At 40.0% G+C, this 27453-nt stretch overlaps 6 protein-coding genes across 11 annotated transcripts; 4 read left to right on the top strand and 2 right to left on the bottom strand.

Moving 5' to 3' along the window:
- The first annotated feature begins 974 nt into the window (after positions 1-974).
- On the top strand, positions 975-6547 carry LOC135944740 (uncharacterized). Its single transcript, XM_065491895.1, has 15 exons — positions 975-1123; positions 2438-2514; positions 2574-2769; positions 2846-3017; positions 3072-3395; positions 3971-4238; positions 4297-4478; positions 4548-4659; positions 4712-4853; positions 4910-5055; positions 5111-5320; positions 5380-5526; positions 5580-5740; positions 5800-6043; positions 6174-6547. Exons 2-15 carry the CDS (start codon positions 2466-2468, stop codon positions 6317-6319), a joined length of 2499 nt encoding a protein of 832 aa, XP_065347967.1. The 5' UTR covers positions 975-1123; positions 2438-2465; the 3' UTR covers positions 6320-6547.
- LOC135944744 (uncharacterized) lies at positions 3670-11836 on the bottom strand. The gene is made up of 7 exons (XM_065491906.1): positions 11725-11836; positions 11288-11462; positions 10789-10910; positions 10598-10725; positions 10455-10534; positions 10268-10399; positions 3670-4146 (listed from the first exon to the last, which is right to left on the bottom strand). Exons 2-6 carry the CDS (start codon positions 11448-11450, stop codon positions 10284-10286), a joined length of 609 nt encoding a protein of 202 aa, XP_065347978.1. The 5' UTR covers positions 11451-11462; positions 11725-11836; the 3' UTR covers positions 3670-4146; positions 10268-10283.
- LOC135944742 (sedoheptulokinase-like) lies at positions 6738-10184 on the top strand. 5 transcript variants are annotated; one of them, XM_065491898.1, is made up of 9 exons: positions 6738-6838; positions 7683-7853; positions 7919-8066; positions 8128-8339; positions 8399-8621; positions 9129-9269; positions 9328-9477; positions 9533-9725; positions 9784-10184. In XM_065491898.1, the coding sequence occupies exons 2-9, from the start codon at positions 7698-7700 to the stop codon at positions 9965-9967; spliced, it is 1407 nt and encodes a 468-aa protein (XP_065347970.1). In that variant the 5' UTR covers positions 6738-6838; positions 7683-7697; the 3' UTR covers positions 9968-10184. The 5 variants fall into 5 exon arrangements, with proteins under 5 accessions (XP_065347970.1, XP_065347974.1, XP_065347972.1 ...); XM_065491900.1 differs by lacking the exon at positions 6738-6838 and adding an exon at positions 6934-6954; XM_065491901.1 differs by lacking the exon at positions 6738-6838 and adding an exon at positions 7188-7207.
- Positions 11752-15291, top strand: LOC135944741 (calpain-5-like). The gene is made up of 11 exons (XM_065491897.1): positions 11752-11940; positions 12003-12134; positions 12220-12428; positions 12485-12710; positions 12761-12879; positions 12934-13023; positions 13084-13233; positions 13284-13614; positions 14247-14476; positions 14535-14656; positions 14709-15291. Exons 1-11 carry the CDS (start codon positions 11752-11754, stop codon positions 15026-15028), a joined length of 2118 nt encoding a protein of 705 aa, XP_065347969.1. The 3' UTR covers positions 15029-15291.
- LOC135944743 (uncharacterized) lies at positions 15280-17775 on the bottom strand. Of its 2 annotated transcripts, none has more exons than XM_065491904.1 (6): positions 17558-17775; positions 17064-17403; positions 16796-16952; positions 16159-16528; positions 16017-16104; positions 15280-15669 (listed from the first exon to the last, which is right to left on the bottom strand). In XM_065491904.1, exons 1-6 carry the CDS (start codon positions 17611-17613, stop codon positions 15502-15504), a joined length of 1179 nt encoding a protein of 392 aa, XP_065347976.1. In that variant the 5' UTR covers positions 17614-17775; the 3' UTR covers positions 15280-15501. The 2 variants fall into 2 exon arrangements, with proteins under 2 accessions (XP_065347976.1, XP_065347975.1); XM_065491903.1 differs by having other exon boundaries at positions 16017-16107; positions 17558-17774.
- Positions 17776-18219: 444 nt separating this feature from the next.
- On the top strand, positions 18220-27445 carry LOC135941735 (ras GTPase-activating protein-binding protein 1-like). The gene is made up of 5 exons (XM_065487423.1): positions 18220-18356; positions 21292-21417; positions 21853-22732; positions 25471-25893; positions 26004-27445. The coding sequence occupies exons 2-5, from the start codon at positions 21314-21316 to the stop codon at positions 26160-26162; spliced, it is 1566 nt and encodes a 521-aa protein (XP_065343495.1). The 5' UTR covers positions 18220-18356; positions 21292-21313; the 3' UTR covers positions 26163-27445.
- Positions 27446-27453: the final 8 nt, after the last annotated feature.

The raw sequence follows: 27453 nt of genomic DNA, 5'->3' as shown, positions 1-27453 counted from the left end.
GCATTTTAGTAACAATAGCAAACAAAATATATGATTTAAACTTTTCTGAGTTGGAATAACTTATCTGATTTTATGAATAATTGAAAGTGGGCAATTACTGCTAGAATTTCCGCTGTTCTTTAGTTTCATATATGGTAAACAGATATTAAGGACAAAAATAGCAGAAAACGCGATCACATGACAAGGAAAAGCGGATAAATTAACTGTTCGTGGGGAGCCTGTTTGCTATTTGCTTTTTATCTCGCCGCCTCTGCTGCCTGGTCAATTACTATTCACGGCGTGCGTGTGTGCGTGTGTTTATCGTAAACCTTTGTCGCAGAACCTTCAATTTTTCAACTGAGTGACACACTATATACTCGTAATCAGTCACCTTTCATGACAACAAAGCTACTCCATACAACGCGTTCAATGCTTTTTTCACACAAATTAAATGGTTATTAAGCTCATGAAATTAATTATGTTCGAACACACAAATAAATAAAAAAAAATCAGACATACGTTTTAAGCAAATCAAATCCTGGGCATTTTTCCCATTTTATTTGATATTACAAGAGGTTTTATCTAAGTCCATTAATTCAATTGCTGCTAATTCTTCTGAATGTTTGAGTTTTTTAATTTTATTTTTATTTTGAACAACACAAACTTCAAATAATTCAATATTTATGATTTTTTCCCTTGAATTTCTAAGGTTTTGACTGCAAAAGACAATAAAATTAAATAGCCAATAGGGAGTAATTTCCTCTCAGGTTGATTACTTGCCAATGAATCAGCATGGTAAAGCAAAGATAAAAGATTTTTAGTAGAGTTGGGTTGCTTGGCTGCAGAGATTTCTTCCCATATTAAGAAATGTTTGAGCAATTAGTAAGTTCCGGCCAATGGTTGATCAAGCTCTTAATTCGCACGTCATCTGTGCGTTTTTTTATCGTTTTTATTTTTCCTTGCAGTGTAACTCAGCTCTTCTCCGTTATCAGTGAGTCAGAAAAGATAAGGACAGCTCTAGTAGGTTGATGAGCTAAAGCAAGCAGAGACTAAGCGAGGTCCTCCTTTTAGGTTCATTTCATCTGAGAGTGTGACCAAGGATAGAGTGCTTTTCCTTTCACCCGGCCTATCCCTTTTCTTCGAGGTAAGCCAAATTTCTTGATTGTAATTCTTCTTTTGCCAGCTCGCCATCACTTCAAACAAACAATTTATTGTCTCATATGATGATCACAGGGTTGATTTCACTGAATAATGGCACGAGGCTGTATATTTTCGTTTGAAAAGTAATGCGTGCTCAGGAATGGTTTCTTTGGTTGGACCAATTTTGCTGTGCATGCATCTTTAATTTTCACGTTGATTGCATTTTTGGAGAAATGAAACTGAATTGAAATTATTTTTAAAAGCAGAAACTTTATGGGCTACTAGAAATTGTTTAATTACATGATTTTGTAAATTAAAATTCCTCTGAGTTGAATGAGAAACAAATATTAGCTTTTATTCACGAATTATTTCTATAGTGAATAACATATCTTAGAGAAAAAAATGTTTTTGCTCTAATTGTGAAACCTCTCAAAAAAGTCTATCCACGACTGCGGAGGCAGATAAGTTATCATCCTCGTCATTAACAGGAGTGGCATTTACACAGCACTGATGCAGAGAGTATTTCCTTCTTATCAGACAGGCCGCCATCAATATCAAATAATAATTTACACTCTTGCATGGTCGCCCATGCGGATTTTATATCTCGTGCGTTTCCTTAGCAAACGCCCAGTTAAGTTGGAATTGTACTTTATTTGCGCGTATCTACGGTACAACGTTGTAGTATGCTGTCTGAAAATTTGCAGAAAAATGTCAAAAAAAGACAAATGCATAAATCAAATATCATCTCAAATTTTAAAATTAGAAATTCATACATGTTGTAAGATTTGTTCGAGTACACAAATGATTTGAGCTTCTTTCAAACTCCTGCTGCTGCTCTGCATTACGTATCGAGACATCGAGACCAGAATTGTATTATACAAGTTAAGCATAATTATACACCTCCGGATTTCGCTCAGCCGCTGATGACACTTGTGCGGGAACGTATATACAGATTTCTGGAGCGCGCATTGTACTTGTGTATGTATCTCTTTCACATGCTGGAAGTAATGAGGGTGGCGGCGCAAAATTATAATCATAAAAACAGATTTCAGGTAACGGAAACTAAGCTAAGCTGAATTGGCGTTTTAGAAGAATAACGCGATCTGAATTTTAAATAAATAGGTTTTAATCACAAAACGATATTTTTGCCAGTAAATTTAAATTGCACCACTTCTTGAAGAATCGTTGTTGCGTATTTTGATTTATTGATTCTCACCAACATAGGGCTGATATTTAATTACGATTAGATTATGAGCAAAAAATCACACTCTTATCTGAACAAATATGGTGTGTTCTCATTTTCCTCATTACTTTTCAGACCCACCGATTCTACTTACAGCTGCACGATGGCGCAAAGTCGCCTCGTCCTCGCCATTTCCGTTGTCCTCTTAATTGGTGAACAAACACACGAGAGTATATTTCTAAATTTCTAGCTCTAACTCTCACGTCCTTAGGGTGTCAATATGCCACAGCGCAGAGCCGGGCCAGCCGACTTCCCCAGGTCGAGTGCTATGAAAATAGAACCCTTTACGAAAGATCTCTACGCATCCCGGCTACGATGAGCTCATTCATCGCGCTCATTGATAAAATCGAGAGGCTACCCGGAATAAATATGGATTTGAGGGTCTTAACATCGACGCTCTTCCACAGGTGCTAATAAACGAATACATTTTAAAATAAACGTTGCGACTCAACTCGATATTAAATTTCAAACGATTTTCAACAGATTTCGAACTGACGGTATAGAAAGAGATCCACTGATTCCTCAGCCCGTTGATGGGGTGGTTCCGTTTATGCCATCCGGCTTCCAAAACGCCAAGCACCGGTTACTTATTGAAAAGCTGATTCCAGGGAGCGCCCTCAATTTTCCCAACTCTAGTTTGACCAACGAAGAGAGGGTAAAAGAGAAACCTAATAACTTGATTAAAAAACTGATCTTTCGTTTCCATCAGTGTGGTCTTCACTTCATGATGTCGCACACGGTGGACCGGTGGGAGCGAAATGACGAGATGCAGACGTGCAGCCGCCTGCAGAACTTCCGTGCCCCCTCCAGGACGCCTAGAGACGCGGAAAGCCTCGAGCTCCATAGCGAGCATGAAGACGATTTACGCTCGTCCGAGGACACAAACGCGAACTTGGATGGGCGTGCTGCGCAGCAGAGGCAGACACCCGAGAGCACGTGTCCGATTGAAGAGGGCGTCGTTTGGACCAAGTGGGGTGCTGTCAGTGCAGGAGCACTCATAGCCGGCATTGCTGCTGGGTTCGAGCTCCAGGATGTAAGTTTACGAATTTCATTTAAATAGCATTGCCCTATTCTAAAACCAAATTTTGTGCACCATGAGTGTGAATTTTGGTTTCATCTTTGCTTTTCTAACAAATTGGAGGTTTTCTAGTGGGCAAATATTTTCTGAAGCATAAAAGCCCCAAGTGGATCACTTATGGCTACTAATATAAAAATGTTTTAAGTGAAACAGCTAGTCTTGCAAGATGAAATCATAGATTCAGCGCTTTGTATGGTAGTAGATAGTGTTTTAAAAGAAAATATTGATATAAGATTATATATAAAAGTTTTATTTAGCACTGGGAAATTTCAGTTATTTATTTCATATGTCAATAATATTTTCTGCCGTTCATTTCATAATAAAATTATCTTGAAGTTTTGTATAAAATTAACTGACATATTTTGTCCACTGTATTTAGTACAATTTTAAACAAAATTTTCAAAGTTAGTTATCTTGAAACATATTTACACTTTTTATAAAGCTTGAAAGAATTAGAATTACAGGCACACTTCACTTTACTAACAAAAAGGAGTGTCTTTAAAACAAAATACATAAATTGAAATTTTCAGGTACCACTGAACCAAATGCAACTGTCCATGCCCCAAGACGTGCCTGTGGTCTTCGCCAATGCTGGTCCTGTAAACAATCTTTTCGCCGCCACGTTGTCTGGAGATTTGGCAGAAGTTGTTCTCCTCCAAGGTCCTCGCTCCTCATACGACCCCATGAAGGTTGGCGCTGCGGGAGGCTGGAATGACACATCAGTACCAAGATATTATTTCCTAAATCTCAACGAAGATTATGAAATGACTGATGCTGAAATTCGCGGAGCCATCGATGGTATCAACTATCTGTTTTAAGTGGGTGTTCACAACATTTATAAATACTTAATTTTCAGGACTTATTCTGGGAATCAATCTTCCGAAATTGCAATCTGCATTTGGCAGTCAGCTAAAGCTGGCCCAGGCTCTGGACATGTATTATTCCGAGAGAGGGATGCCTACGCAAAGATCGTACAGGGCTTGCCAACGAAAGGAGCAATTCTCCACCGTTGCTCCTCAAGAAGACTTAAAAAACCAAGTATGTTGAAGCTTTTCTTTTAATCGAATAATCACTCAAGCCAGCGGAAACTGTTTTGTAAAATTTTAGGTTCGAAATATGATTCAACCTCTGCAGAATTATCTTTCGGCGTCCCTCGTGAAAGAAGAAACGATGGAAAGTTACATCAGTCTCGCAGTCTCGCGGATCAACAGCTATATTCGTAAGTAGTTTTGCGTTTATACAAACTTCAAGTTTCTGACTTAAATATTTAGCCGCGATGAACGACAGACAATGCGAAATAAGGGACAATCAACAGCCAACCATCACGGCTGAGAGGACTGCCACTCCCTTGGTTGACCTTTTCCTGGTCATCGACCCCACTTGGATGTACGAAGACGCTTTGCCAACCCTTGCGTGAGTGGATGCAATATCATGTTAATTGCATTTAACTTACCTAAATCCGTTTCTAGCGCCTTGCTGAATGATGTGACCCCTCACTCTCAAGGCACCACCTTAACAGTTACAATTGGATCAAATGAACAGCCCCCGATGATCAATTACACGAGAACAATCATTGACTTTTACGGCAATTTCACCTACGAAAACTACCAAAACTGTGCGGTCCCATTAAACTGCTTTGAATTGTTTTTGACTGATGCATTGTTAAACAGATCGCGGCTCCGCTCTGGACGTGGCTAGGTCGTTGACCCAGCACAAAAAGGTATTTTACGAGATGCGCGAGGAGGAACGCAAAGCGAACCGCGCGGGTGGACGGTCGCAAGTGTTGTTGTTCATCGTCAACACGGCAAGTGGCGGCAGTGATGATAGCAGCAGGGGGTTCTTGCAGAATGAGGCCAGACTCTTCAGAGAGAGCAACCCTGGTATACCTTATAAGGGTTTCATCTGTGCTTCAAGCTGTTAAAATTTAATTACTCCTCAGATGTGAGGCTTATGTTCTGGACTGCGGGCAACAAGGACAGGTTCAGGGACCTTGTTCTGGACCCTGATAGAGACCTGTTCGTCCTCACGCCCCCTGGATTCCAAGGCGTTCCTGAAGTAAAGCCAGTCGTCGACAGGCTCAAAATGCGTAAGCACCGACAAGTTGTTATAAGATTAAAAATTTTACTTTTATCTCCACAGTGCCACAAAGGATGACAAACCCAGCTTGCGGTGGTGAGTGGAGGATGGAGGGAACCAACGGAGGAGGGCAGGAGATGACCTGGTACGCAGACACCCAGGGTATTTACTACTACCGGCTCAGCCCGAATTACTTCATGCACAGCGAGTCGACCACTGTTAAGGTACGATGTCGACAAGACATGTTTCAGTGGTGCAAATCAATGCTATCGCTATCTTCCAGTTCCAAGCTACCGGCCAGGGTCGTCTCAGCGTGTGCTTTTCAAGATCTATTTCGGAACCCATTGCTGGACCCGGGGGCGACGGTTCTCAAGGCGGAGTGACCTGCCGTCAGTTGCAGGGATCAGACTCGACCGAGTTCAAGGTTTCGCGACCGTGCGACGGCAAGTCGTTTGCCATCGACTGTCAGCCGCAGTACTTTTCAGTCGTCGCTACCGACTCGACCAACAGATGTCAATCGAAAAATGGTAAAAATGAAACAATTGTTTTTTTAAGATGTGTTTTTCTTGTACCAGTATAAATATTTATTTTAGTAAAAAAATTACGGCATTTTGCTCACTTCTCCACGCGGTTCCTAATTTTTGTACTTTATTTCAGTTTTTGAAAATGGATGCCGCTATCCCGACCTGGTTCGTTTCACCGTAAACGCTTATGGAGTGAATTGCCACAGCGGCTCTTCTATGATAATCATCTCTTCGTTCTTAGTCCCTGCGCTCGCGTTCCTTCTTAGCAAACTCAGCTAGAATATAGTTACATTCAAATGTTTAATTTTAAGACTTCATTGTTTCCACAGTCAACAATCAAATTTAATAAAAATTGCGTGCAACTTTCAACTGCCAGATTATACTGTGTTTAGCAGATAGATGACAAATTGGTTTTTGCAATTTTTCACAAGCTTACTCCCATATAATTTAATTTCTCCTCTGTGTACTGAAAATTTTGTTTATAAAAATCAATAAAAGCACCTAAAAGGAATTTTTCTTTCGTCGGTATCCCGCAGAGGGCGATTAGCCCCGGGAAAAAGGAGAGGAGAAAAGCCGATAAATTCCCATAATTCTGTCACGCATAGTGAGCGGCTGGGGAATTAGGCGTTGGCAGAGGTGCTAAGCGGTGCTAAAGGGTTGATTTACAACTCAAAGTTGCGGGCTCATTCGAGGCGCAAGCGCCTTGGCGTCGAGAGTGACGTACACAAAAATGTCACGTGATGAAAAATCGAACTTCAAATACGAGAGTCCGCCAAGAAGTTCGTCAGGGTCGCACAAGTAAGTGCTTAAACATTATATTAACCTATTAGAAAAGCTGCTTTAACTTTGCATCGGCCTTGGCGCGTCAGGCCACGTGTGTCGCGGAAAATTCCCGTGCGTACCTCTTTCAAAAGGTGCATATTTGACTTAAAAGTGTGCTAGTCACAAAATTTTCCGATTACAAAAAACGCGTGTTTTTGTGAGAGAGAGTGTCCGCAGCACTATCTGCATGGCCCGAGCTGATAAAGGCTGGCGGTCGAACAGACAGTAACACGACAAGGGGCGCCTCCGCGTGCGGAATTTCGACTGCTACAGTTCGTTAAACGCAGCCGAAACACTTGGAATTGTCGTTCAGCTCACAGAGACAAAAGAACCTGATTTAGTGGGGTTTAAAAATAAATCTTGTTTACTCTATGTTCTATTTTCGCATGTGAATGCACATTAAACGCTCGTCCAAGAATTTATCGGATTTATGGCCCGCTTAATGTTTGATAGCAAATCAATTGTCTTTCAAAACATCACTCGTTTCTGTGACCGCGCGTTGTTTTTCTAAGATAAATGTGACGAAAACAGGCCAAAAAAGTGAGTTTTTCTTGTACATACATGTTGTTATATTATCAATGTAACACCTAAAAATCCGCAGGACTTGTTCGACAAATAATGGTGCTCTTTTACTTCAACGTCCGTTCACTCAGATCATAGATATTTCTTCCATACAACTTCGATAAATTTTCTCTAAAAATTGAAGCTATCATTTTAAAAATTTGTGTATGTGCAGATCGTTTCACTTCAACTTTATTTTTAGAACTCGAATATGTTTTTCTTGACGTTGATTTATTTTACGAGCCGATTTCTTTTTCAGGATTTTCGAATAAAAATGTCAGCAGAATACGTGCTGGGTGTCGACATCGGCACGACGTCAGTAAAAGTGAATCTCATCGATATATCAACGAAAAAGCCAATAGCCCGACAGACGAAAGACACGCGTGCCGATTGCCCAAGCGAATTGGGTCCAGCGGCAGGAAATAAACAAGTCTGCTGAAACTTTCATTTATCCAGCTGCCCGAAGAGTGAAAACAAATAAATGTCACATTTCAGGATGCGGCCCGAATTGCGTCAGCGTTTCACGGATGTGTTTCGCGACTGCCTCGAGACAAGTTGAAGCTGATCACCAGCATCGGGGTATGCGGGCAAATGCACGGGGTGGTTTTGTGGAAGCAAGGCAGCGCGTGGGGTTACCAAGGAGGTGACATTTAAAATTTATTTCCGCACTCAAATTATGCGAGCGTTGCTGGTGATAATTTCAGAGAGATTGGAACTGAGCACACAAGCGTCTGGATCTGTCTCGGCAGTGTACACTTGGCAGGACAATCGGTGCACCCCAGCCTTTCTGGCATCTCTGCCCCACCCTGACAGCCACCTGGGCATGAGCTCCGGCTTTGGAATACCCACGCTTTTCTGGATGGCCAGAAATAAACCGGAGCGACTCGAAAAGTACAATCGGGCTGGAACAATCATGGCAAGGCTTAATTCGCAATATTTGGCATGCATCACGCGAGTAATTATAAATTCTGGCAGGATCTGATTGTGGCAATGCTCTGCCAGTTGGACGAGCCCGTTATGTCTGTGCAGAACGCTGCCAGCTGGGGCTATTTTAACTGCGTTTCCGCCCAGTGGAATAAAGAGCTTCTTCAGGAAGCTGGTTTTCCCGTCCATTTTCTTCCAAAGGTCATTCCAGCTGGAGGAGTAGCCGGAACTCTGAAACAGGCTTGGCTTGGCATTCCGGCTGGGACCCCTGTCGGTGCGTTTTTTTCTATTTTTCTAATAAAACTTGTGGGTAGCCGTTTTGCGGAGAAGAAAAATTATAGTAATAAGGGAGCAGTGCAAATGCTATGACAGGGCATCAAACATAAACCCGTTTTGTGGTGCATTAGATTTTTAATGTCCTCTAAAATTACTTAAATGAAATTTGATATCTCCTATAACCTTCTTTTATCCAAGCTCATGATTGCCATGTGTCAGTAGATTGATTCCACTGAATGAACTGATTTAGATATCTAAATTTAGGAAACGAACTTTATTTGAATGCTTTCCAAACAATGATTCCCGCAGGGACAAGTCATTTTTCTAATGAATATTTAATTTTGGTGGTACGTTTTCCCAACAAGTGGTTTCGTTTGATATTGATATTTTAAATCGTCTCAGTGCCCCTTGGTTTCCTCATAATTATTTAACACCAACGTGCGTTCAATATGCATGAAGACAAATTGAGCAGATTGCCCACCAGTTGACATCATCAAAATTCTAGGAGCCGCTCTGGGCGATCTCCAATGCTCTGTTTTTGCCAACCTAGTTAGGCCTGGCTTTGATGCAGTAATGAATATTTCTACCTCGGGCCAGCTTGGCTTTGTGATGCAAAAGGAATTCCAACTAGAAAACAAATTAGCAGGTAATTTGAGCTGAGATTCTTAAGCCAGTTAATGTTAGAACGGAAATAAATGTGTTAGATGAGAGCATATCATCCGTGCAATACTTCCCTTACTTTGATGGGCAGTATTTGGCTGTAGCGGCTTCGCTTAATGGAGGCAATAGTTTGGCTTTGTTTGTCAAAATTTTGCAGCAGTGGGCGCAGGAGCTCGGATTTAGCGTTCCGCAAGGTAGGACACAAAGTTACGCAAGAGCAGCTGGTGCATTACTATCTTTGAATTGCAGATAAAGTTTGGACACGCATTCTGGACCTTGGGGCTGCACACGAGTCCACAACACTAGAAATAACGCCCACTCTGCTAGGAGAAAGGCACAACCCGGAAGTGAGGGGCACCGTTTCCAACATTGACCAGAGCAATCTAGGACTAGGATGCGTGACTAGGGCTCTTTGTCAGGGCATTATTGCTAACCTACTCAAGTGAGTTCACCGAATGGATTAATAAGACAAGTTTTATGATAAATTTGACATATTTTAGAATGATGCCTAAGGAATTTTTGGTTTCACACGGAGTAGACAGGATAGTGGGTGTTGGATCTGCTCTAACCAGAAACCCTGTCCTGCAGAGTGAGGTCAGCAAACAGTACGCATTGCCATTAGAAGTGCTGACTGGTGGAGATGCAGCTTTAGGAGCTGGACTTTCTAGGCTGCTTCATGTTTAAGCTCAACCTTCGCGTTTTAAGCGTTATCAATATAGGTGCTGTGTAGCCTAGCAGTAAACAGATTGCATAAATTTATTTAGCCGACGAGACGATAATATGAAACGCTGCCTTGCACAACACACAAATTTAAAGCTTGGATTAACTGATGTAACAACGAACGTGCAAATAATGACCATGATATAACACAATAAATAAATATAGGAATTTCAATCATAAATTAGCTTTTATCTTAGACCGTGATTTAGAAGTTTCAATTGCGACCAAATTTTTAAAAATAATGCTCTGTGGGAGATCACTCACTTTTAAAGCTACAACGCTATTTAGTGTTGAGGTCCTCAATGATTGACCACAACTCACGAGTTTGTTTGCCTTTATCTTCTGTTAGCTCTAGCTCAAAAGGTCGGATTCTTGAGAGCGACTTGCATTTGACATCTAGAGAAAAGGAGAATTAAGTCTATTGAGATAGAAAATATTGTTTTCATCTTACATCCTCTCAACTTTCCGTCCCGGCAGCTGTCAAAGTCCCAATAGACACCAGTATATTCCGATAATAGCTTGACAATCTTTCTGTAAAATACACTCATATTGAAGTGGGTTGTGTTAATGTGTAGACTTTAAAGAATTTCTTACCGGTAACTATCCACTTTTGCCAATGAATCTGTTTCTTTACGTTTAACGACCTCGTCAAATTGCAACATTTCGCTCTTCAATTTTTCAATTTCTTCCTTACAGTTCTCAATAGATTGAGCAGCATGATTCTAAAATTAAAAAAGACATTACCACAATGATTGCTTGAAAATATGTGATAAACTAAATCATACAAAATCAGATTCAATTTTTCTGTCCCTGTCTTCCATCTTCATCTCTGCGTCTGTAACTCCTTTGAATGCAGCCATTTCTTTGTTGAATGTGATCACGTTTTTGTCAATTTTCTCTTGAACCTCTGCGAAAAAAAGACAAATATATCAGCCAAATATTTTATTATAATATATCATTTAAAACGCTCGTAAAATTATTAAAAAATAAACAATAATATAATCGGATCACCATTTGAAATTGAATTGAATACTATCACTGCTTTTCTAATGACTTAAATGTTTTAGCGTTATGATACTTTACTTTCCTAATTTAAATTTAAATGGGACTCACACTTCTCGGTAGAATAGGGCAATAACTTTGATTCTTCCCATCAGTGCGAGAAGTGTTAAGTGAGCGAAGAGAGTACGACATAAAACGTAAAATTCGCGAGTTAAATAACAAACTTACACTTACTTCTTAAACTTACATACACATTATGCACATTATACTAAATAATGATACCTTTCATTTGAGTGCTAATACCACTGGCCTCGGTAGAAATTCTATTGAACTGCTCAATGACACTGAAGCTTAGTTTAATCATAGATTTACTAGCTTCTTCCTTTTTGAAAGCTTGTTTTCGAATTCTATCCAATCCTTCTGTGTCACCTGTGTCCATGTTCATTTTCGTCACGGTCTGGAAACGAAGAAATCCTGCTCGAAACTGTGTTAAAGGAAAACAACAAGAAGAACAATTTTGCCAATTTTGCAAAGGGTTCGCTCGGGTTCGCTAGCCGGCTGGGTTTTCAAACACATAGTCGTGTTTAGCGGGAAGAAGAAAGTGACAGCGGCTTCAGCCAATTGGCTGAAAATTTTATAAATAGAATATGCGCGCGAGCCTTAAAAAAGTTGCCGGGTGAGCAAGACTTCAGGAATGTAAAACTGTTTTTACTTTTTACCTAACTAAAGTCGGTGTGTCTTCGACCATGGGGTGTATGTTTAGCAAGAAATCTTGCGTAAAAAAGTACAGAGGCCAAAATTATTCTAAAATCCGAAAACGTTATCTCAATTTAACACACTATTTACACTTCAAAGACCTCAAATTCCCAGCGTCCGACTCCATCCTCACAACTGGCACTGACATTCCCCGCAACATTGAATGGAAACGACCTCATGTATGAGATGCATCAGCATAGAATTTTCTAATCATTAATAACAATGTTTTCTCTACAAACAGGAATTGTGTGAATCTCCCCTGCTGGTTGCTGGACTCGTTGGAGAGCACACAGCTACGGCTGGAATTTTGTCCCCCGCGTGGATTTCCTCTGCTCTCACTCTTTTGGCTCATCGACCGCATTTGTGGCACTGGGTATGATTATCTACTTCTGATTATCCATTTGTATATGAGTAGCTTTTAATCCTTTTAATGAATTTATCATTTTACACGTCCTCAGGTCGTGCCTCAATATCGTTTACAATGCTGGAGTGAAGAGAATACACCCCATCATCCTGGAGTTTTCCACTTCAGATTGTGGTATCGTGGGTTATGGTATGATGTCGTCATTGATGACCTCCTCCCTGTGTTGGATGGTGACCTAGTTTGTACCCAGAGCTCATGCAAGAATGAATGGTGGCCTTCTTTATTGGAAAAAGCTTATGCAAAGTTTGTTCTTCTCCTATGCGCTGAATTTTCAATATTCAACTTAAACTTTTGAGCAGGTTGCTTGGGTCTTATGCAGCCCTGAAGAGCGTTACCCTGGCAGATGTGTTGGTGGATTTAACTGGAGGAGTGTCAGAGATATGGTCTGTCCCAACAAAAGTGGATCAGATGGGAGGAGAAACAGCCTATGCTGATGACCAGGATGGAAGCTTTTGGCAGCTGTTTATGAAACTCAAGTCAGAGCTTGCCCATCAGACACTTGTGACAGCTTACGTTCGCAAAGAGGTGAAGTTCAATGATAGTTAGGGTAAAAGGGTTTATGATTTTTTTCTTAGACCCTGGAAGAAGAATCGTCAGATCGAACATCACTTGGATTAGTTTTAAACCAACCATACCTCATTATTTCTGTTAAACGAATACATCTAGAAAATTCTACCTTAAAAGGAATTCTGAAGTACTACACTATCTTAAAATTGAGTTAAGGTTTTTTAAGTAATGACATTTACAGGGGAAAAGAAAAAGTAATATTGCTGCGGCTGTGCAATCCTGCTGTTGTGGATAAGACTACACAGAATGGATCAGTGGTTGAAGTGAAAGAGTAAGTTTTATAATAATTTCTTATGTGTATTATGTGGTCCTAACAATTTTTTTGTCCTAGGGAAGCAGGTGGTTCTTCAGAACAGCAGGATTTTGTATTCACTCACAAGCATTTAACTCAAATGCTGTCCAAAGTGCCAGAGTGGGCCAGGCTTTCAGATGTAGACCGTCAAAAATTGGGCCTTGAAGTGGATAATGACAGAGAATTTTGGTAATTTTTTCCTATGAATAATATAAATTGAAACCAAAATTTCTTCTCAGGATTCCTGCTGAAGATTTTGCTACCCAGTTTGGAGAGCTCTGCGTTTGTCGGATTTTGGGAACTTCTGGCGCGCCTCTGGCTTGCATTCTTGGCGAGCAGAATTGGCGTCAAAATGAGATCACCGGTGTGTGGGACAAGAGTTTTAATAGAGGACGAAATGGACATTCATCATTACCTTCGACACCATCACATGATCTTCTGAACAATCCACAGTTCATCCTGGACATTAGTGCGGAAAAGGGGGCTGATGTGGTAATTCAGCTCCTTCAGTGTCCTAGCATCACCTTGGAAAGCCAGGACTATCCATCCATTGGTTTATCTGTTTTCAAGGTAAATCCAACTTAACTACGCTGAAAGAAAGGAGTAGATAGACCGATGGGATTGTAGTAAAATTGTTCATCTATATTTTAAATTTTCTAGTTTCTGGATAAAAACGCTAAAACACATGGTGGCTTACTACCATTTGCGAACCATGGTATCTACCACCATAATTTTAACTTGACTGACATCAATCTGATTTGTGATTGTTATTTTACTATCTTTTTTATCTTAGTAAAATGGAAAGGATAAAAATATATCTTAATAATTACTGATCAGTTAAATTGGTTTCTAATTTTTAACATTTTATAAAATTTTTACTTAAGAAAAATATACTTAATAAAAGTAAGTCTGTCAGGAGCAAGTTATTGACAACTAGACTATATTAGTTCAGTATATATGGTTAAATTAAATGAAACACGCATGCCGAAAATAAGAGCTCAGTTCAATGCTATTCAAATTTGAAAATGTTTAATTTTTAATCAATCTATTGCATATCAATCATATTGGAATTTGAAGTAATTTGCAGCAAAACGTGCTACGACATGAAAGTAGATTAAATATTTTTTTTTAAATCCAGCATTCTTTTCAAGAAATATGATTTTTTTCAAACCAGGCGTTACACTGTTTTACTGTTGTTGCAGGTTGAAAAAAACCGAAAGTACCGAATCCACTCACTTCTTGGCCACAGTTCTGTGTTGACTGTCGAGCCTTCCTCAAAAAGAGAAGTAAACACTCAATGCCACTTGGCGCGTGGCAGATACCTGATTGTGGCCCAAACTGATGCTGCTCCTCCGATCTCCTCTGCCCAACTCAACGTTACCAAACACAACTTTTTACTGCGGTGCTTTGTCACAGAATGCTGCAAATTCTTGTCAGTGTCTTCCCTATCTTTTTTCTTATTGTAACTAATTTTTACTATAATATTACAGTTTTGCGGACAAGGATTTGCCAGCAAAAAACTGGCGGCAATATTTTTCCAGTGATGTAAAAAATATAACTGTCGTCTCAGTGAAGGGAGCTGAAGATTTGAAATTCCATAGTCGCTTTTACAGTAAATATTTCTCACAACCTTATGCATTTATTTAAAATAAATCTTTTCTTAGAGTGCAACCCTTACTGTGTGATTAAATGCGAGGGTGCCAGCGCACACACTGATTACGTGGACCATGACTCAAATCCGGCATGGGAAGACTCCTTTGTCTTCTACCGACGGACACCTGCCGTTCCTCTCACGGCCAAGGTGTACAGCCACCGGCCGCTATTGCCTGGCGTGCTCCTGGGACAAGTTAAAATTCTCGCCCCTGTCAACCACCAACCGACAATCGTCAGGGCAGACTTAGTCTTGCCAGGGTATGAAGATGAAGCTGTTAGAGGCATACTTGTCTTGGAGGTTACCACTGAAGATGATCTGAATGCTATATAGTGATTTGTTGTAACCCTTCTCTATATATTGATTTTGTGACTAACATATTATATTTGTGAATTTTATAGCTAGTTACTTAAATGAAAAACTATGTGATTGGATAAAAGCATGACTAACCTTTGAAAAAGGAAAATGTGTTAAGAAGACTGGTCTACATGCACAACAAAAATATTATTTTCACAAATTCATAGGCTTGCTAGATACTAACAGACTATATATGATATATTGTTTTCAAAATAAAAACAAACTAGTTTTAAATGCAAGTTAGCTAAATGAATTTATTATCCCGGACATGTTGAATTATGACAAAAAAACTGCATTATAAAGTGATGCGAATCGTAAACTTTAGCAAGTACAAAATTCAATCTTACATGCGTTGGAGCAGTGATAGATAGTTCAGATGTCAGATCATTTCGCTCTACTAACACTTTATTCACACTGATCTGCTTTCATTGAAGTTAACCGGTACAACACTAATGCTGATCATAGAACGTAACAGCCATGGGCTGCCCATCAAGCAAGCGTTTATGGTAGACATCTACGGCATTGATAGCATCGTCACGCTTTTTGTAGTAGACCTCGGCGATGCCTCCATGCAAGAGGTCCCATGAATATAGAGGTCCAGGGTCCGAGAAGAGCTCCTAAAATACACATTTAAAATCATGATTCACACATACAAAATATGAATTTAAGTTCATAAACTACCCAATTCTACGAGAGCATATATACATAATGTTAAGCAAATAATTATAACCCAAAATCTTTAATATCAATTGACCTCCATCCTTAAGACGTAAAATTCACTGAAAAAATCTCATCTGATAAAGTTAATAAGGAGCATAGAGCATACTGTTCATTCCGCAACTAGAATGCATTAAAAAGGTCCAAAATTACAGTTAGTTTGCGCTAGTTATGTATAACAGCTCACTTTAATTTATATAAGCTACAAAGAGAGTGCTGATTAAGAATAACTGCAAATTCAACTGACCATAATGTCGTCTTTTGTGACACTTGCAGCAAGGTTGGAAATACGGACGCGGTATCCTGCTTGGCTAGTCTTCTTGTAGCTAGTGTGGCTGCTGAAGGAAGCACATGAAGCAACTTTCCCCTTGAAAATGAATAATACTTACGATCTGGAGGCAGACGCAGACGAGGAAGACTGCTGCACCCGTCTGAACATATTGGACGACTGAGGCTTAGCTTGGATGGTCCTGCTCACGAACTTGCTTCTTGACGGAGGGTGCTCCTCCTCAATCTCCATATCATCGATTTCCTCCTCTTCTCCCTCTTCTGAATCTGCCTTGTAATATTGGTCCATCCTCATGCCGGAAGAACTGCTTTTCCTGAACAGAGGTTGGCTCGTGGAGGCAGTGCGTCTGAGGGGTTGCGGTTCAGCACGTTGCAGCTTGTTCCTGGCGTACATGGCAAGTAGCTCATCGTAATCAGGAAGGCGCTCTCTGCTGCTCCTTGGAGATGGTCTTCTTTCTACAGCGTCCAGGTCTAATCACATAAAAAACAAAAATATATTTAACTTTCACATCTTTTGACACTTTATTTTTAAATTGATAATTATTAAGTCTTTGATGGACTAGATTGGTAACTGTTGAGCAAAAGGTATGGCTCAAAAATATTTATAGAAAACAACCACTTTTTAGTGCCATAATATCTCAACGCAAAGGTTTGATTTTCCATGGCTAATACTGCAATAATTATGAAGTTACTAAATTCACTAGAACTCTATTACAAAAAGCGGAAAGATGGTCTTACCATTGTAAGCATCAACATCAATATCATGCAGCGACTGCGATTGTCCAAGCCTGCCGATTTGAAGGTAGTTTCTAGGTTCAACGTCTTGGTAAACTGTTCTGGTGAGGGCTTTGAGTGGCACTGGCTTCTTTTGCCTTTTCGTCACAAATCCTTGAGCCTGAAATAATAGATATGTATAAAGGGATGCGTTAAATAAATACTAGTCTGAGTTTTCAGGATACATCATTCAGGCAATTATCAAATTACCCCAATCTCAATAAATTCTTACCCCTGGTTTATTGTTAACAGGGCTTTTTTTAAGACCACCCAAGGCTTTCGTGAAGAGCGATTTGGGTTTTCCTGGGTTTCCTGCGGTTTTCTTGGCCCGAATCATGATCAGTTTCTCTCTAGCATCACCCTGTCTGGCGATTTCATTCAGCTGATCCCTGGCATCTACCAAATTCTGTCGTTTTTTGGCAATGATCTTCATCCTGGCATCACCAAGTCTGCTTGCAATCGAAGGAGCAGGGCCAACAGGACTGGTCTTCGTTTGCATGGCTCGTCCAAGCTTCTTTGTCGCTCCAACACCACCGGTGTTTCGCACAGTGTTGAATTTAGGTTTCATGCCGCTGCAGAAGAAATAACTTGATAAATTCATCGAATTAAAATGCTAACTTAGCAGGTAACCCTAATGCTGGCCAACTATTACATTTATGATAGGAAATAGGTGTAAAATTCAAAACAAACTGTAGCGGTTTGTTTAGTTTTGCTTCCCAAACTTACCCTCCTCTAGAAACGAGCCTCTTATTTCTAATGATATCGTCCAAAGTCTGGTTCATCTTGCGGTGTAATAGAAAAACGTATCGCTGGTTTTTCCAGTGGTTTAGAACAAAGCTAACCCAAAGTAGAAAACACGAACGTTTCCGCAAAAAATCGTTGTTTTCAGGATTGTTGATCTACTAACTCGTGTAAAAGGGAATCGAGAAGAATAAGTCAGTCGCGTTGTTTGAGCTTCCAATATTCTCCGCAATGTACATGCATAGCATGGCGCAGACGCAGATCGTATTGTGTAGTGAGTGTAGCGCTGCACGGCGCTGCGGTCGCGTTAAACTAAACTTTTAAACCGGTTAAAAGATAAACTATAATTCTACTCGCGATTAAGTTATTAAGTCCATTTTTCGCAATTTAAAATAATTTATGCATTGAAATTAATATGAGTTGAAGAAAAGAAGATTTACTTAATTTATTTATGTATTTATTAAAATATTAGCAATTAAAATAATATTTTATAGGATGTACAGAACAGAATTTACTGGACGGACTGTAAGAAATCGGTTAGACGGGTTAGACGATCATATGAATTTAGTTTGCCAATTTCTCGATAGAGGCGCTACTTGACGTACAACCAGCAGCCATAGGTGTGATTAAAAAAGCGGCACCAATTTCAAAACTTACTTCTCCTGCTACTGCTACATAGTGGACCTCCTGGATTTGCTCGATAAGCACTGTCGGCAACTTGATCCTCTCTTATCAACATCAAAGGAGTGAAATCACCAAACTCATCCACGCTTCTGTCACTTTCGTAAGCATACAACTTGATTTGCGAATTACAAACACAATTTACACATACGTTGATAACGTTTTCTTGGCAAGCAAGTCCCGAATTCATGCCGACTGCAGTAGACTCGTCCGCCATGTGCGTTGGCCTTTGCGAGCCGGAATTTTCAAATATTTCGCTAATTATCTTTGCGAGGAGGCCCATTTTTGCTCACCTACAGGCCGCGGTGGTCAGGAACGCGGAAAAGGGTGTTTCTTGCTTATCAACTCCGCGGCTATCGATTAACTCCGTCACTTTGCCCCGACAACGACGCGATCGAACGCTCTTTAATGTCGCTGATGCATGAGCTCAACTTCTAAGCTCGTGTTTTCGAAATAACCGTCTCGATTTCTCGCAAACGTGCTATGAGTGGTAGGTTTGCGAGCCAAATTATAAGTTTGAAATTCGAGCAATTAGGATATTAGCAGGCTTGACGCGATTTGGGCTAAAAAGGAGGCAAACCTCGGGCGTGACCTTGGGTTTCGTAGCGACTTGTTTGGTACGCAATAATTTTATTCTGGATCGTTTGTTTCTACTCGCTTTTGGGCCTTCGTGGGATGACTTCTTTCAAACCAAAATGGTGCTGTTCTCATCATTTATCGATACACTAACAAGAACACAAATTTCTCTTTTAATTTTGCAGTGTACCGCGTAGTGCGTTCGCCGGGACGGGAATGTCTCAGGACTCCCGGAATCTCCCGGGAATTCCCGGCGCCAGGACCCAAATTTTTAGGCGGGAGCCACGGTCGGGACGGGAGCGGGAAAGTTTTGCCGGGAGCGGGAATTCCCGGGAACCTAGTCAAAATTCACATTCACAACTCGCTTTTAATTTTCCTAGAATGATTAAAAAATTGCTAGGAATGTTTTGTATATTAGATATTTTTCACGGTTTGATAACTTTATGAACTGTCCTAATTTCAATTTGCGGAGTTCAAGCTGTAATATTTCATTTTTGTCATTCACTACAACTAAAAATGTTACAGAATACAGAATTTTCTTTCATTGATGATTCACGCCACTTAAAATAGTCGGGAGAAAAGTTCTTGATCTAAATAAAATGCAGTTTTTTAGGTTTAGTTTTACTAATTTCTGCATCTACAGAAAATTGAATTTTATTTAAAACTTAGTATTTAACGTTGACCAGTAAAAATTGCCTCCGTGGATTTTTTATCAAAGAAAAGTATAATTTATAACTTCAACACGGAAAAATAAAAGATCATAGTAAGTTTGTATTTGTAAATATGCGAGCTAAGAATTAAAAATTATCAACGCACATTGCTGGTGTCTACTTTCGATTTTAAAATTTTTGGCGGGAAATCGGGAGCGGGAAGGATCGGGAAATAAGAGTCGGGAGCGGGAATTCCCGGGAAAAATATTTGGTAAGGGCACCAGGAAATTCCGGTAACAGAGGAAACATTTTTTCGGGACCGGGACTCCCAGGGAGAAAAATTTTCTCCCGAAGAACGCACTAGTACCGCGCCTAAAATTTACTTACATACATAAGTACATACTAAAATTGTAGAAAAGTTTTGCATCATTAATATCAGTAAATCAGCTCAATTTTTAATATTACTTTTAACGGTGATAGCCTAAACAAGTTTTTCTTCGAAGAAAATATTGTGAAATATCATTTTTGTCTATTTATGGAAGTTCACTTTTCTCTCTCCCTCCGAGCCGACGCTCATAGCACAGCACACAATTTGAAATGCTTGTGAAAGCAGTGCCTACCACCCATTGTGCTTAAAAAATTCATCACATATCTTAACCCACCCCCCTGAAAATAAATACATCGTGGGAGGTCAGGTACAGGGATTTTGTCACATTTTATTACATTTTTCAGCCCTCTTGCTACCTGCGTCGCTTGAAAATAACCATAGTATTGTATAAATGGAGGACGTGCCTGCCTGAATAGCATGTCAGTGTTCATCTTTTCCAGCGAAGGTCATTTTTATTTGTCACTTCAACAAAGAATCTTTTTTGGAGCAGGTACACATGTTTTGTATGCCACAAAACACACATTCCTTGCTGTAGTCAACTGGAACTAATAGGATTTCATTTCAATTATTTGTGTTATTGTTGGCGAGAGGTGGATGGCCTATCAGGGTCGTCCCTTCAATCTCACAACGAATTCTTGTTAAGCCTTTGTGCTTTTCTCCCAACCCCTTTTGTACAGTAGTTTCCCCCCTGAGCCCATCTTTTCTTGGAACGACACTAAAATGCTAAAAAATGTAAATAGCGCGGCAAAGCCCCTTTGCTTTTACTGTCCTAATATTGATTAATTTAATTGTAATGACGATTGTTTATTGTAATAAGATTAAAAACAAATGCCGTAAAATTAGGAAATTTTTTTAATGAGGTTGAATCTAGTCAGGCGCGCGCATACTCAGGTTGACAGCACCCCCCCCTCCCCGTTGGCACCTGTAAATTATTTTGCTGACTTCAGCAAACCTCGGTTCCCTCCTGCCTAATGTCGCCCCAACCAACGGGGAGGGGTGATTAACCTGAATGTGCACACGCCTAACTGGATTCTCCCTTACTCACAAAGATGGCATAATATTATGGCATATTATATTTATAATCTAATTAGTTAATTATATATTAGGACAGTTAATGCAAATTAGTTCTATCGCGCTATCTACAAAGTTATTGAGTTTAGTACTAGTAATAAATAAATGAAATGGTATGATTTATTTTTTTAAAGATATAATAAATTGGAAAAAACTCGTCATCTTGCATTAAAGCTGCATTGAATTATGTGACTCACCCCCAAATAAATATTAGGAGAAAAACATAAAAGGATACCTCCTCAATTAGGAAATGAAATGTCCGATCTCTATTCATTTTCGAACGAATCCATGATTGATACCATCAATAGAATTATCCAACTTGTGTGTTTACGTTATTTCTTTTATGTTTTTAGACTTTGTTAGACGCATCTAGTAATGGTAATGGAAGAGAGCCCCATGCATAGCCCTCACGTCGTGGGCAGAGAATTCGTTCGCCAGTACTACACGCTGCTTCACCAGGCGCCAATGCACTTGCACCGGTAAGTAGTGTTCCAACACCACGTTTTAACCATCCAGTTTACCATTCAGTGAAACTTTAAGTAGTAATATTTAATGCTGATTTTTGTATCCGAGTCTTGTTACGCCTCTCAAAAGAGCATTGTTTGTGGAATCCAAAGAGATAAGTGATATTGATGGAAGTAACCTTATTTATGCATTTAATATTTTAATATATATTATTGCAATTTTTCTCGAAAAAATATGACTACACGCAGTAAGTTTCAACTATTATGCGTTAGTGCTGAATGTGCCTCAAAGCTAAGTAAAAATTGTAAAGAGTAAATAAATTAAATGACTAGATTTTTTTTTTACTTAAACCTCCATAATATGATTAACAGTTGTAGTTGTTATCATTTTCCTCGAATCCTAATTATTGTTGACTAAACAATTAAATTGACACTGGTATGAAATTTCAGCTTCTACAATGAGAACTCGTCATTCATTCATGGTGGTTTGGACAACAAGAGCGGAGAGCAGTCGGTAGTTGGTCAGCGGCAAATTCATCAGCTCATTTCGCAATTGGGCTTTAACAACTGCCACGCCAAGATCCAGCAGGTGGACGCCCAGGGCACCCTTGGCAACGGCGTCGTGGTGCAGGTGACTGGTGAGCTGTCCAACGATAGCGAGCCCATGCGGCGTTTCACCCAGACCTTCGTGCTGGCGCAGCAGTCCCCGAAGAAGTACTACGTGCACAACGATATCTTTCGCTACCAGGATGAGATGGTGAATGACGATGACCCCGGGAACTACCACAACGAGTCGGAGGCGGACCTGGCTGGCAAGGAGGTGCCGGTCATTACGCAGCCCAACATTATCGACTACTACAACGACGCACAGCCCGCTACTGTGACCACCATACCTATTGTCCGTCCAGGGCAGGGCAACATCCATATGCCCGTCATCGAGGTCGCAGGTACGCAGCCTGGTGTGCAGATTGCTCCGCCTAGTGTGCAGATGGCGCAGCCTGGCGTACAAGTGACTCAGGTCATCGTGGCGCCAACCACCACCCCAACTGTCATGGAGCAGGCGCCTCCCATGCCTGTTCAGCAGCAGCAGCAGCAGCTGCCGATGGTCACTCCTATCGTGTCGGAGGTCAAGGAGATTGTTGCTCCGCTGGTTGAGCCCAAGATCGAAGAGGCTGCTCCAGCACCGCAACAGCCAAAGCAGCCGCAGGTGGTTGCCGTTGTTGAGGAGAACAAAGAGCTCAAGACGTTCGCAAGCATGTTCAAGAAGGGTGGACCTAGCGGCCCGCAACAGCCGCCACCGCCGCAACGCGTTAGATCGCCCCCTGTGCAGGTAGAATTATTGTAGATAAGCAAACAATTTATTGCCTTTTTGATGATTTGGGGTCAGTAGCATTAACACAAAATGATAAATTTTATCGAATACCATTGCGTATTGTGTCATAACTGTGAAAACGTGGAAAATGCATGGACTAGAATTTCCTTCTCTTTGCTATTTCCATTTATTTAATTTTATTATGGTTGCTAGATGGTAATGAGGCATTTTCCTACAGTTATATCATAATTTTTGAGTTGAAACATAATAAATAATTTATTATTTACTTATAATTTATTATTTGCCATGTAAATAATTTATTATTGAGCAGTTATTTGCGAGATTGGAGGTCGATTGGACGCGATTTTTCAGCGTTGAAATTTTTAGGTGGCAGTCATATTTGCTTAAAGTACTTGTTAATAGATGGTGAAATTCCAAATTTGAAGCTCGGGAATGCGGGCGTTCCCTATTTTTTCGGTATCTCAAAAATACCCAAAAAAGGAATTATGTTAATGAACTCTAAACTGCAACTCTTGACTGCGTTGAGGTATCACGTTGAAATTTTCACTGCCTAACCTAGTTTTTAATCCTGAACAACTTTTGCATTTACAAAAAATTCGCAGGTCGAAGGTCAAGGTCACCTTTTGCGACCTTTTTTTGAAAATTCAAAATTAAGGGATGATAGCCCCCTACGATTTTTTTGGGGTTAAGGGCTGAAATGTAGCCCGTGAAATTATGCACAAGTACACCAAGTTTCATAGTTGCAATCGCGATACTTTTGCTGCAATTTGAATTTGAAGTTTGAAAACCTGCTCGAGGCCTCTTGACCGCGCATGCACTTTGAGCGGCGAGTTCGCCTCTCGTTCGTCAAGTTGATTTTTTTCGCATTTCACTTGCTTAGAAACACCAAGAGGTCCTAGGGTAGACCAAGGAAGGTAGAAATCGACCTTCAGGGTCTGTCCCTGACGTGACCCTGAAATACAAAATTTCGAAAATTTCCAATTTCATCGAACTTGGTGTCTTTTCATAGGTTTTCACCACTGTACAGCTCAAATATAGAGCCAAAATTGCCGAATTACAATCCTGAAACCGGTTCTTGAAGTAATTGTGGTAGCCATTCATCCAGACGTGATGTGCAAAATGGTCAAATTTTGAAATCTTTAATTTCTGATATGATTCTTCTGTTTTGTACACACAGAGTTCATATTGAGTGTTAAAAATTAACGATTGTTTTTAAAAAAGAGTTAAAAAAATTTATTTAGAGCAAATAACAATTAAATTACATGTTTAATTTTTTTATAAAAAGAAAGGAAACAAAAATTTTTGGTTTTTAAAAGTAGCTTATTTGCCAGTGCATTTAATAACATTTTTTCATAGTATTAAGCATAAGATCCTTTATTATCAACACATATTATGAACTTCATGTGTGCAAAATAGATAGAATTAAGAATTTAAAATTTTGACCATTTTGCACATCATGTCTGGATGAATGGCTACCACAATTATTTCAAGAACCGGTTTCAGGATTGTAATTCGGCAATTTTGGCTCTATATTTGAGCTGTACAGTGGTGAAAACCTATGAAAAGACACCAAGTTCGATGAAATTGGAAATTTTCGAAATTTTGTATTTCAGGGTCACGTCAGGGACAGACCCTGAAGGTCGATTTCTACCTTCCTTGGTCTACCCTAGGACCTCTTGGTGTTTCTAAGCAAGTGAAATGCGAAAAAAATCAACTTGACGAACGAGAGGCGAACTCGCCGCTCAAAGTGCATGCGCGGTCAAGAGGCCTCGAGCAGGTTTTCAAACTTCAAATTCAAATTGCAGCAAAAGTATCGCGATTGCACCTATGAAACTTGGTGTACTTGTGCATAATTTCACGGGCTACATTTCAGCCCTTAACCCCAAAAAAATCGTAGGGGGCTATCATCCCTTAATTTTGAATTTTCATAAAAAGGTCGCAAAAGGTGACCTTGACCTTCGACCTGCGAATTTTTTGTAAATGCAAAAGTTGTTCAGGATTAAAAACTAGGTTAGGTAGTGAAAATTTCAACGTGATACCTCAACGCAGTCAAGAGTTGCAGTTTAGAGTTCATTAACATAATTCCTTTTTTGGGTATTTTTGAGATACCGAAAAAATAGGGAACGCCCGCATTCCCGAGCTTCAAATTTGGAATTTCACCATCTATTAACAAGTACTTTAAGCAAATATGACTGCCACCTAAAAAATTCAACGCTGAAAAATCGCGTCCAATCGACCTCCAATCTCGCAAATAACTGCTCTATGCTATATTCTTGTTCATAGATATTTCTAACAACTAAATTAATTTGTTTAACATAATGGTATTTAAGTAAAATTTCCAATCTTTTTTTTCATTTGCACATTATTTATTGTTAGTAAATAATTGTAATGTTCTATAACTTACTCTCACAGAAAAAAAATCTCACTGAGTATCAAATTTCGGCTCTCAAATTGATAATGCAGTGAGTATCAGAAGCGGCTGGACGCTTCTCATACTCGATGTGAGACCGAAACACTAGTTCTCAGTTGATTCTGAAGCGAGAAAGCATTTTGGTGTAGCTTACCGTGAGGGAGAAATTTAAGGAAATTCAAATCGGACTTGTATATTAGATTCAGAAATACGTGTTGAGTGTTGATACAAAATATAACTGTGAAGGTTGAGTTTGTCTATATCATACCAACTATTCTCATATCAACTGTTGGCATGCTTCTTAATAACGTCTCTTTTGCGTCAGGTTGCTGAGCATGCGCCGAAGTCAACTTCTCCACCGTCAAGCCAGCATGGACATGGTCTGCCTCCACGTCAGGGTATGAACAAGCAGGGCATGGGCAACAAGCCCGGCCGCGGACCCATGAGGGGCAGTGATGGCGAGAAGCGTGAGAGCATGGGCCGCGATCGCGAACCTGGCCAGGACGACCGTCGCCGGTCTGTCGGAGGACCCAATGGCCCGAGACACCCAGACAGCCACCAGGTGTTTGTCGGCAACATCCCCATTGTCGCTCAGGAGGCCGACGTGAAAAATGTTTTCTGCAAATTTGGCAATGTTGTCGACGTACGCATTATCAACTCGAAGGTCGTTCCCGGAAAAGTCTTCCCCAAATACGGATTTGTTGTCTTCAGCGACGCCGAGGCAGCCCAGAACTGTCTCCGCTCCAAGGTAGTACAATTTCTTTGACTTAGTCGAGACTCTCTATTATTTAGAAGATTAAATTTTATTACCACAGCTAAAGAGCCATCCTGATGCTAAACTTAAATTTGTTATTTCAGCCAATCATGATGCCTGGCGAATCACCGCAGAACCTCAACGTTGAGGAGAAGCGTCCAAGATACCCTGCCAACGGAGGCAACAATGACCGTGGCAACATGGGCGGCAGCAACAGAGGTGGCCGTGGACAGAGAAACAACTACGACCGAGCTGATCGATAAAGTGGTTCCACCGTAGGAGTAAAAAGGAGAGCCAGCCAGTAGCTGCTGGGGAATAAACAAACAGCAGAATGAACACTTCTCCCATACACCCAGGTTAAAAAACTTTCCTAAAAGTGCCCTAAGTTAAATGGTTAAAAGAGAGCTGAGCTGCCAAGTTGCGATTAATTTATTGAAGTGAACTGAGGAAGTGCGTGCCCTGGTGGCAAGCAATCGCTCACGGGCTGCTCGAGATGCTTGGTTGTGCGAAAAATAATTCTCTTAATTTGTGGCACCGGAGCCCTCAACTAATTTCACCAACAATTCAATAATGGGTGATTTTCATTACTTAAATAAATAAGAGGGTCTAATGTGATTTCAATATTGAAAATCGTTTAATCATTGATTGGTGCTTAGGCAGCGCTGCTTGCTAGAGAAAAAAAAGATCAATTTGTGTATCTAGTTTTATGAATGAAGCAAAAACGCTTTGAACTCTGCAAGTGGTGCGCTTTGTTGATGAAACTTAATTATTGTTGTTCTTCTTCTGTCCAATCGCCTAATTTTCATCCATTGAAATTGCCATCTGAAAATAAGACTTGATACAGAAGTCAAGCCAAATTACAGAAACAATGTTTCAAAGACATCATGCTCAAATCGACCTAAACTAGTAGACAACTGATTTGGTTATTAGCTCGCGCTTCGCATATTCCCCATCACGCCATGCTTTTCCCCTTACTGCATTGAAACCCGCTCTGTAGTTTGACTTGATGCCACTTGGTAATGGTATCTTATCACCTGGAACATGGAAACCTAATTAAATTCTTTGACATCGGTGAATTATTAAATTCTCGCGTTATTATAATGCAGCTTGAAAACAATTATTTCTAATTAATCTTTTTGTTCTCTCATTGTTCAATTTGAAATGAAAAGAGGAGATATACTCGTCGTAGGCGCATGTCAGCCCAGAAACCTTTGCAGAGTATTTGATGGTTTAGTCAGTCAAATCCTATAGTTTTCGACTGCGCCTTCTTGCTTTCTTAACCATCTTTTGGCCTCATAATTTTCCATTCTATAATCTTTTAATTATTATTTTTGTATCTCGCTGCAATAGTTATCAAAAGAAACGTAAAATTTGTACGATGTAGTAATAATTTTTGTGAGTTTGCATCACCACAACTCATCCATGACTGTTTTTTTTCTAATAATGAGATAAGTTTAAATCAATTTGTAGAGATGTGTACTCAAATTCCGATTCAATTTGTATTATTTTTTCTGAAATGAGGAAATAAAATATATGTGAGAGAAAATGTTTTGT

Source organism: Cloeon dipterum, chromosome 4, assembly GCF_949628265.1.
Source record: "Cloeon dipterum chromosome 4, ieCloDipt1.1, whole genome shotgun sequence".
NCBI lineage: Eukaryota > Metazoa > Arthropoda > Insecta > Ephemeroptera > Baetidae > Cloeon > Cloeon dipterum.
This window is presented reverse-complemented; position numbering and strand designations above follow the sequence as displayed.

Coding starts and splice junctions, on each gene's coding strand:
- LOC135944740 (XM_065491895.1), top strand. CDS start 2,466: ATGGCGCAAAGTCGCCTCGTCCTCGCCATTTCCGTTGTCCTCTTAATT. Junction 4,854..4,909: donor GACGCTTTGCCAACCCTTGC/GTGAGTGGATGC, acceptor ATCCGTTTCTAG/CGCCTTGCTGAATGATGTGA. Junction 5,741..5,799: donor GCGAGTCGACCACTGTTAAG/GTACGATGTCGA, acceptor GCTATCTTCCAG/TTCCAAGCTACCGGCCAGGG.
- LOC135944742 (XM_065491898.1), top strand. CDS start 7,698: ATGTCAGCAGAATACGTGCTGGGTGTCGACATCGGCACGACGTCAGTA. Junction 8,340..8,398: donor ATCGGGCTGGAACAATCATG/GCAAGGCTTAAT, acceptor AAATTCTGGCAG/GATCTGATTGTGGCAATGCT. Junction 8,622..9,128: donor TCCGGCTGGGACCCCTGTCG/GTGCGTTTTTTT, acceptor TCAAAATTCTAG/GAGCCGCTCTGGGCGATCTC.
- LOC135944744 (XM_065491906.1), bottom strand. CDS start 11,450: ATGAACATGGACACAGGTGACACAGAAGGATTGGATAGAATTCGAAAA. Junction 10,911..11,287: donor TATTAGCACTCAAATGAAAG/GTATCATTATTT, acceptor TTTTTTTCGCAG/AGGTTCAAGAGAAAATTGAC. Junction 10,535..10,597: donor GCAAAAGTGGATAGTTACCG/GTAAGAAATTCT, acceptor TGTATTTTACAG/AAAGATTGTCAAGCTATTAT.
- LOC135944741 (XM_065491897.1), top strand. CDS start 11,752: ATGGGGTGTATGTTTAGCAAGAAATCTTGCGTAAAAAAGTACAGAGGC. Junction 12,429..12,484: donor TTGGAAAAAGCTTATGCAAA/GTTTGTTCTTCT, acceptor ACTTTTGAGCAG/GTTGCTTGGGTCTTATGCAG. Junction 14,477..14,534: donor ACAGAATGCTGCAAATTCTT/GTCAGTGTCTTC, acceptor ATAATATTACAG/TTTTGCGGACAAGGATTTGC.
- LOC135944743 (XM_065491903.1), bottom strand. CDS start 17,613: ATGAACCAGACTTTGGACGATATCATTAGAAATAAGAGGCTCGTTTCT. Junction 16,953..17,063: donor CTGTTAACAATAAACCAGGG/GTAAGAATTTAT, acceptor CTATTATTTCAG/GCTCAAGGATTTGTGACGAA. Junction 16,529..16,795: donor TGATGTTGATGCTTACAATG/GTAAGACCATCT, acceptor TTATGTGATTAG/ACCTGGACGCTGTAGAAAGA.
- LOC135941735 (XM_065487423.1), top strand. CDS start 21,314: ATGGTAATGGAAGAGAGCCCCATGCATAGCCCTCACGTCGTGGGCAGA. Junction 22,733..25,470: donor TTAGATCGCCCCCTGTGCAG/GTAGAATTATTG, acceptor CTTTTGCGTCAG/GTTGCTGAGCATGCGCCGAA. Junction 25,894..26,003: donor AGAACTGTCTCCGCTCCAAG/GTAGTACAATTT, acceptor TTGTTATTTCAG/CCAATCATGATGCCTGGCGA.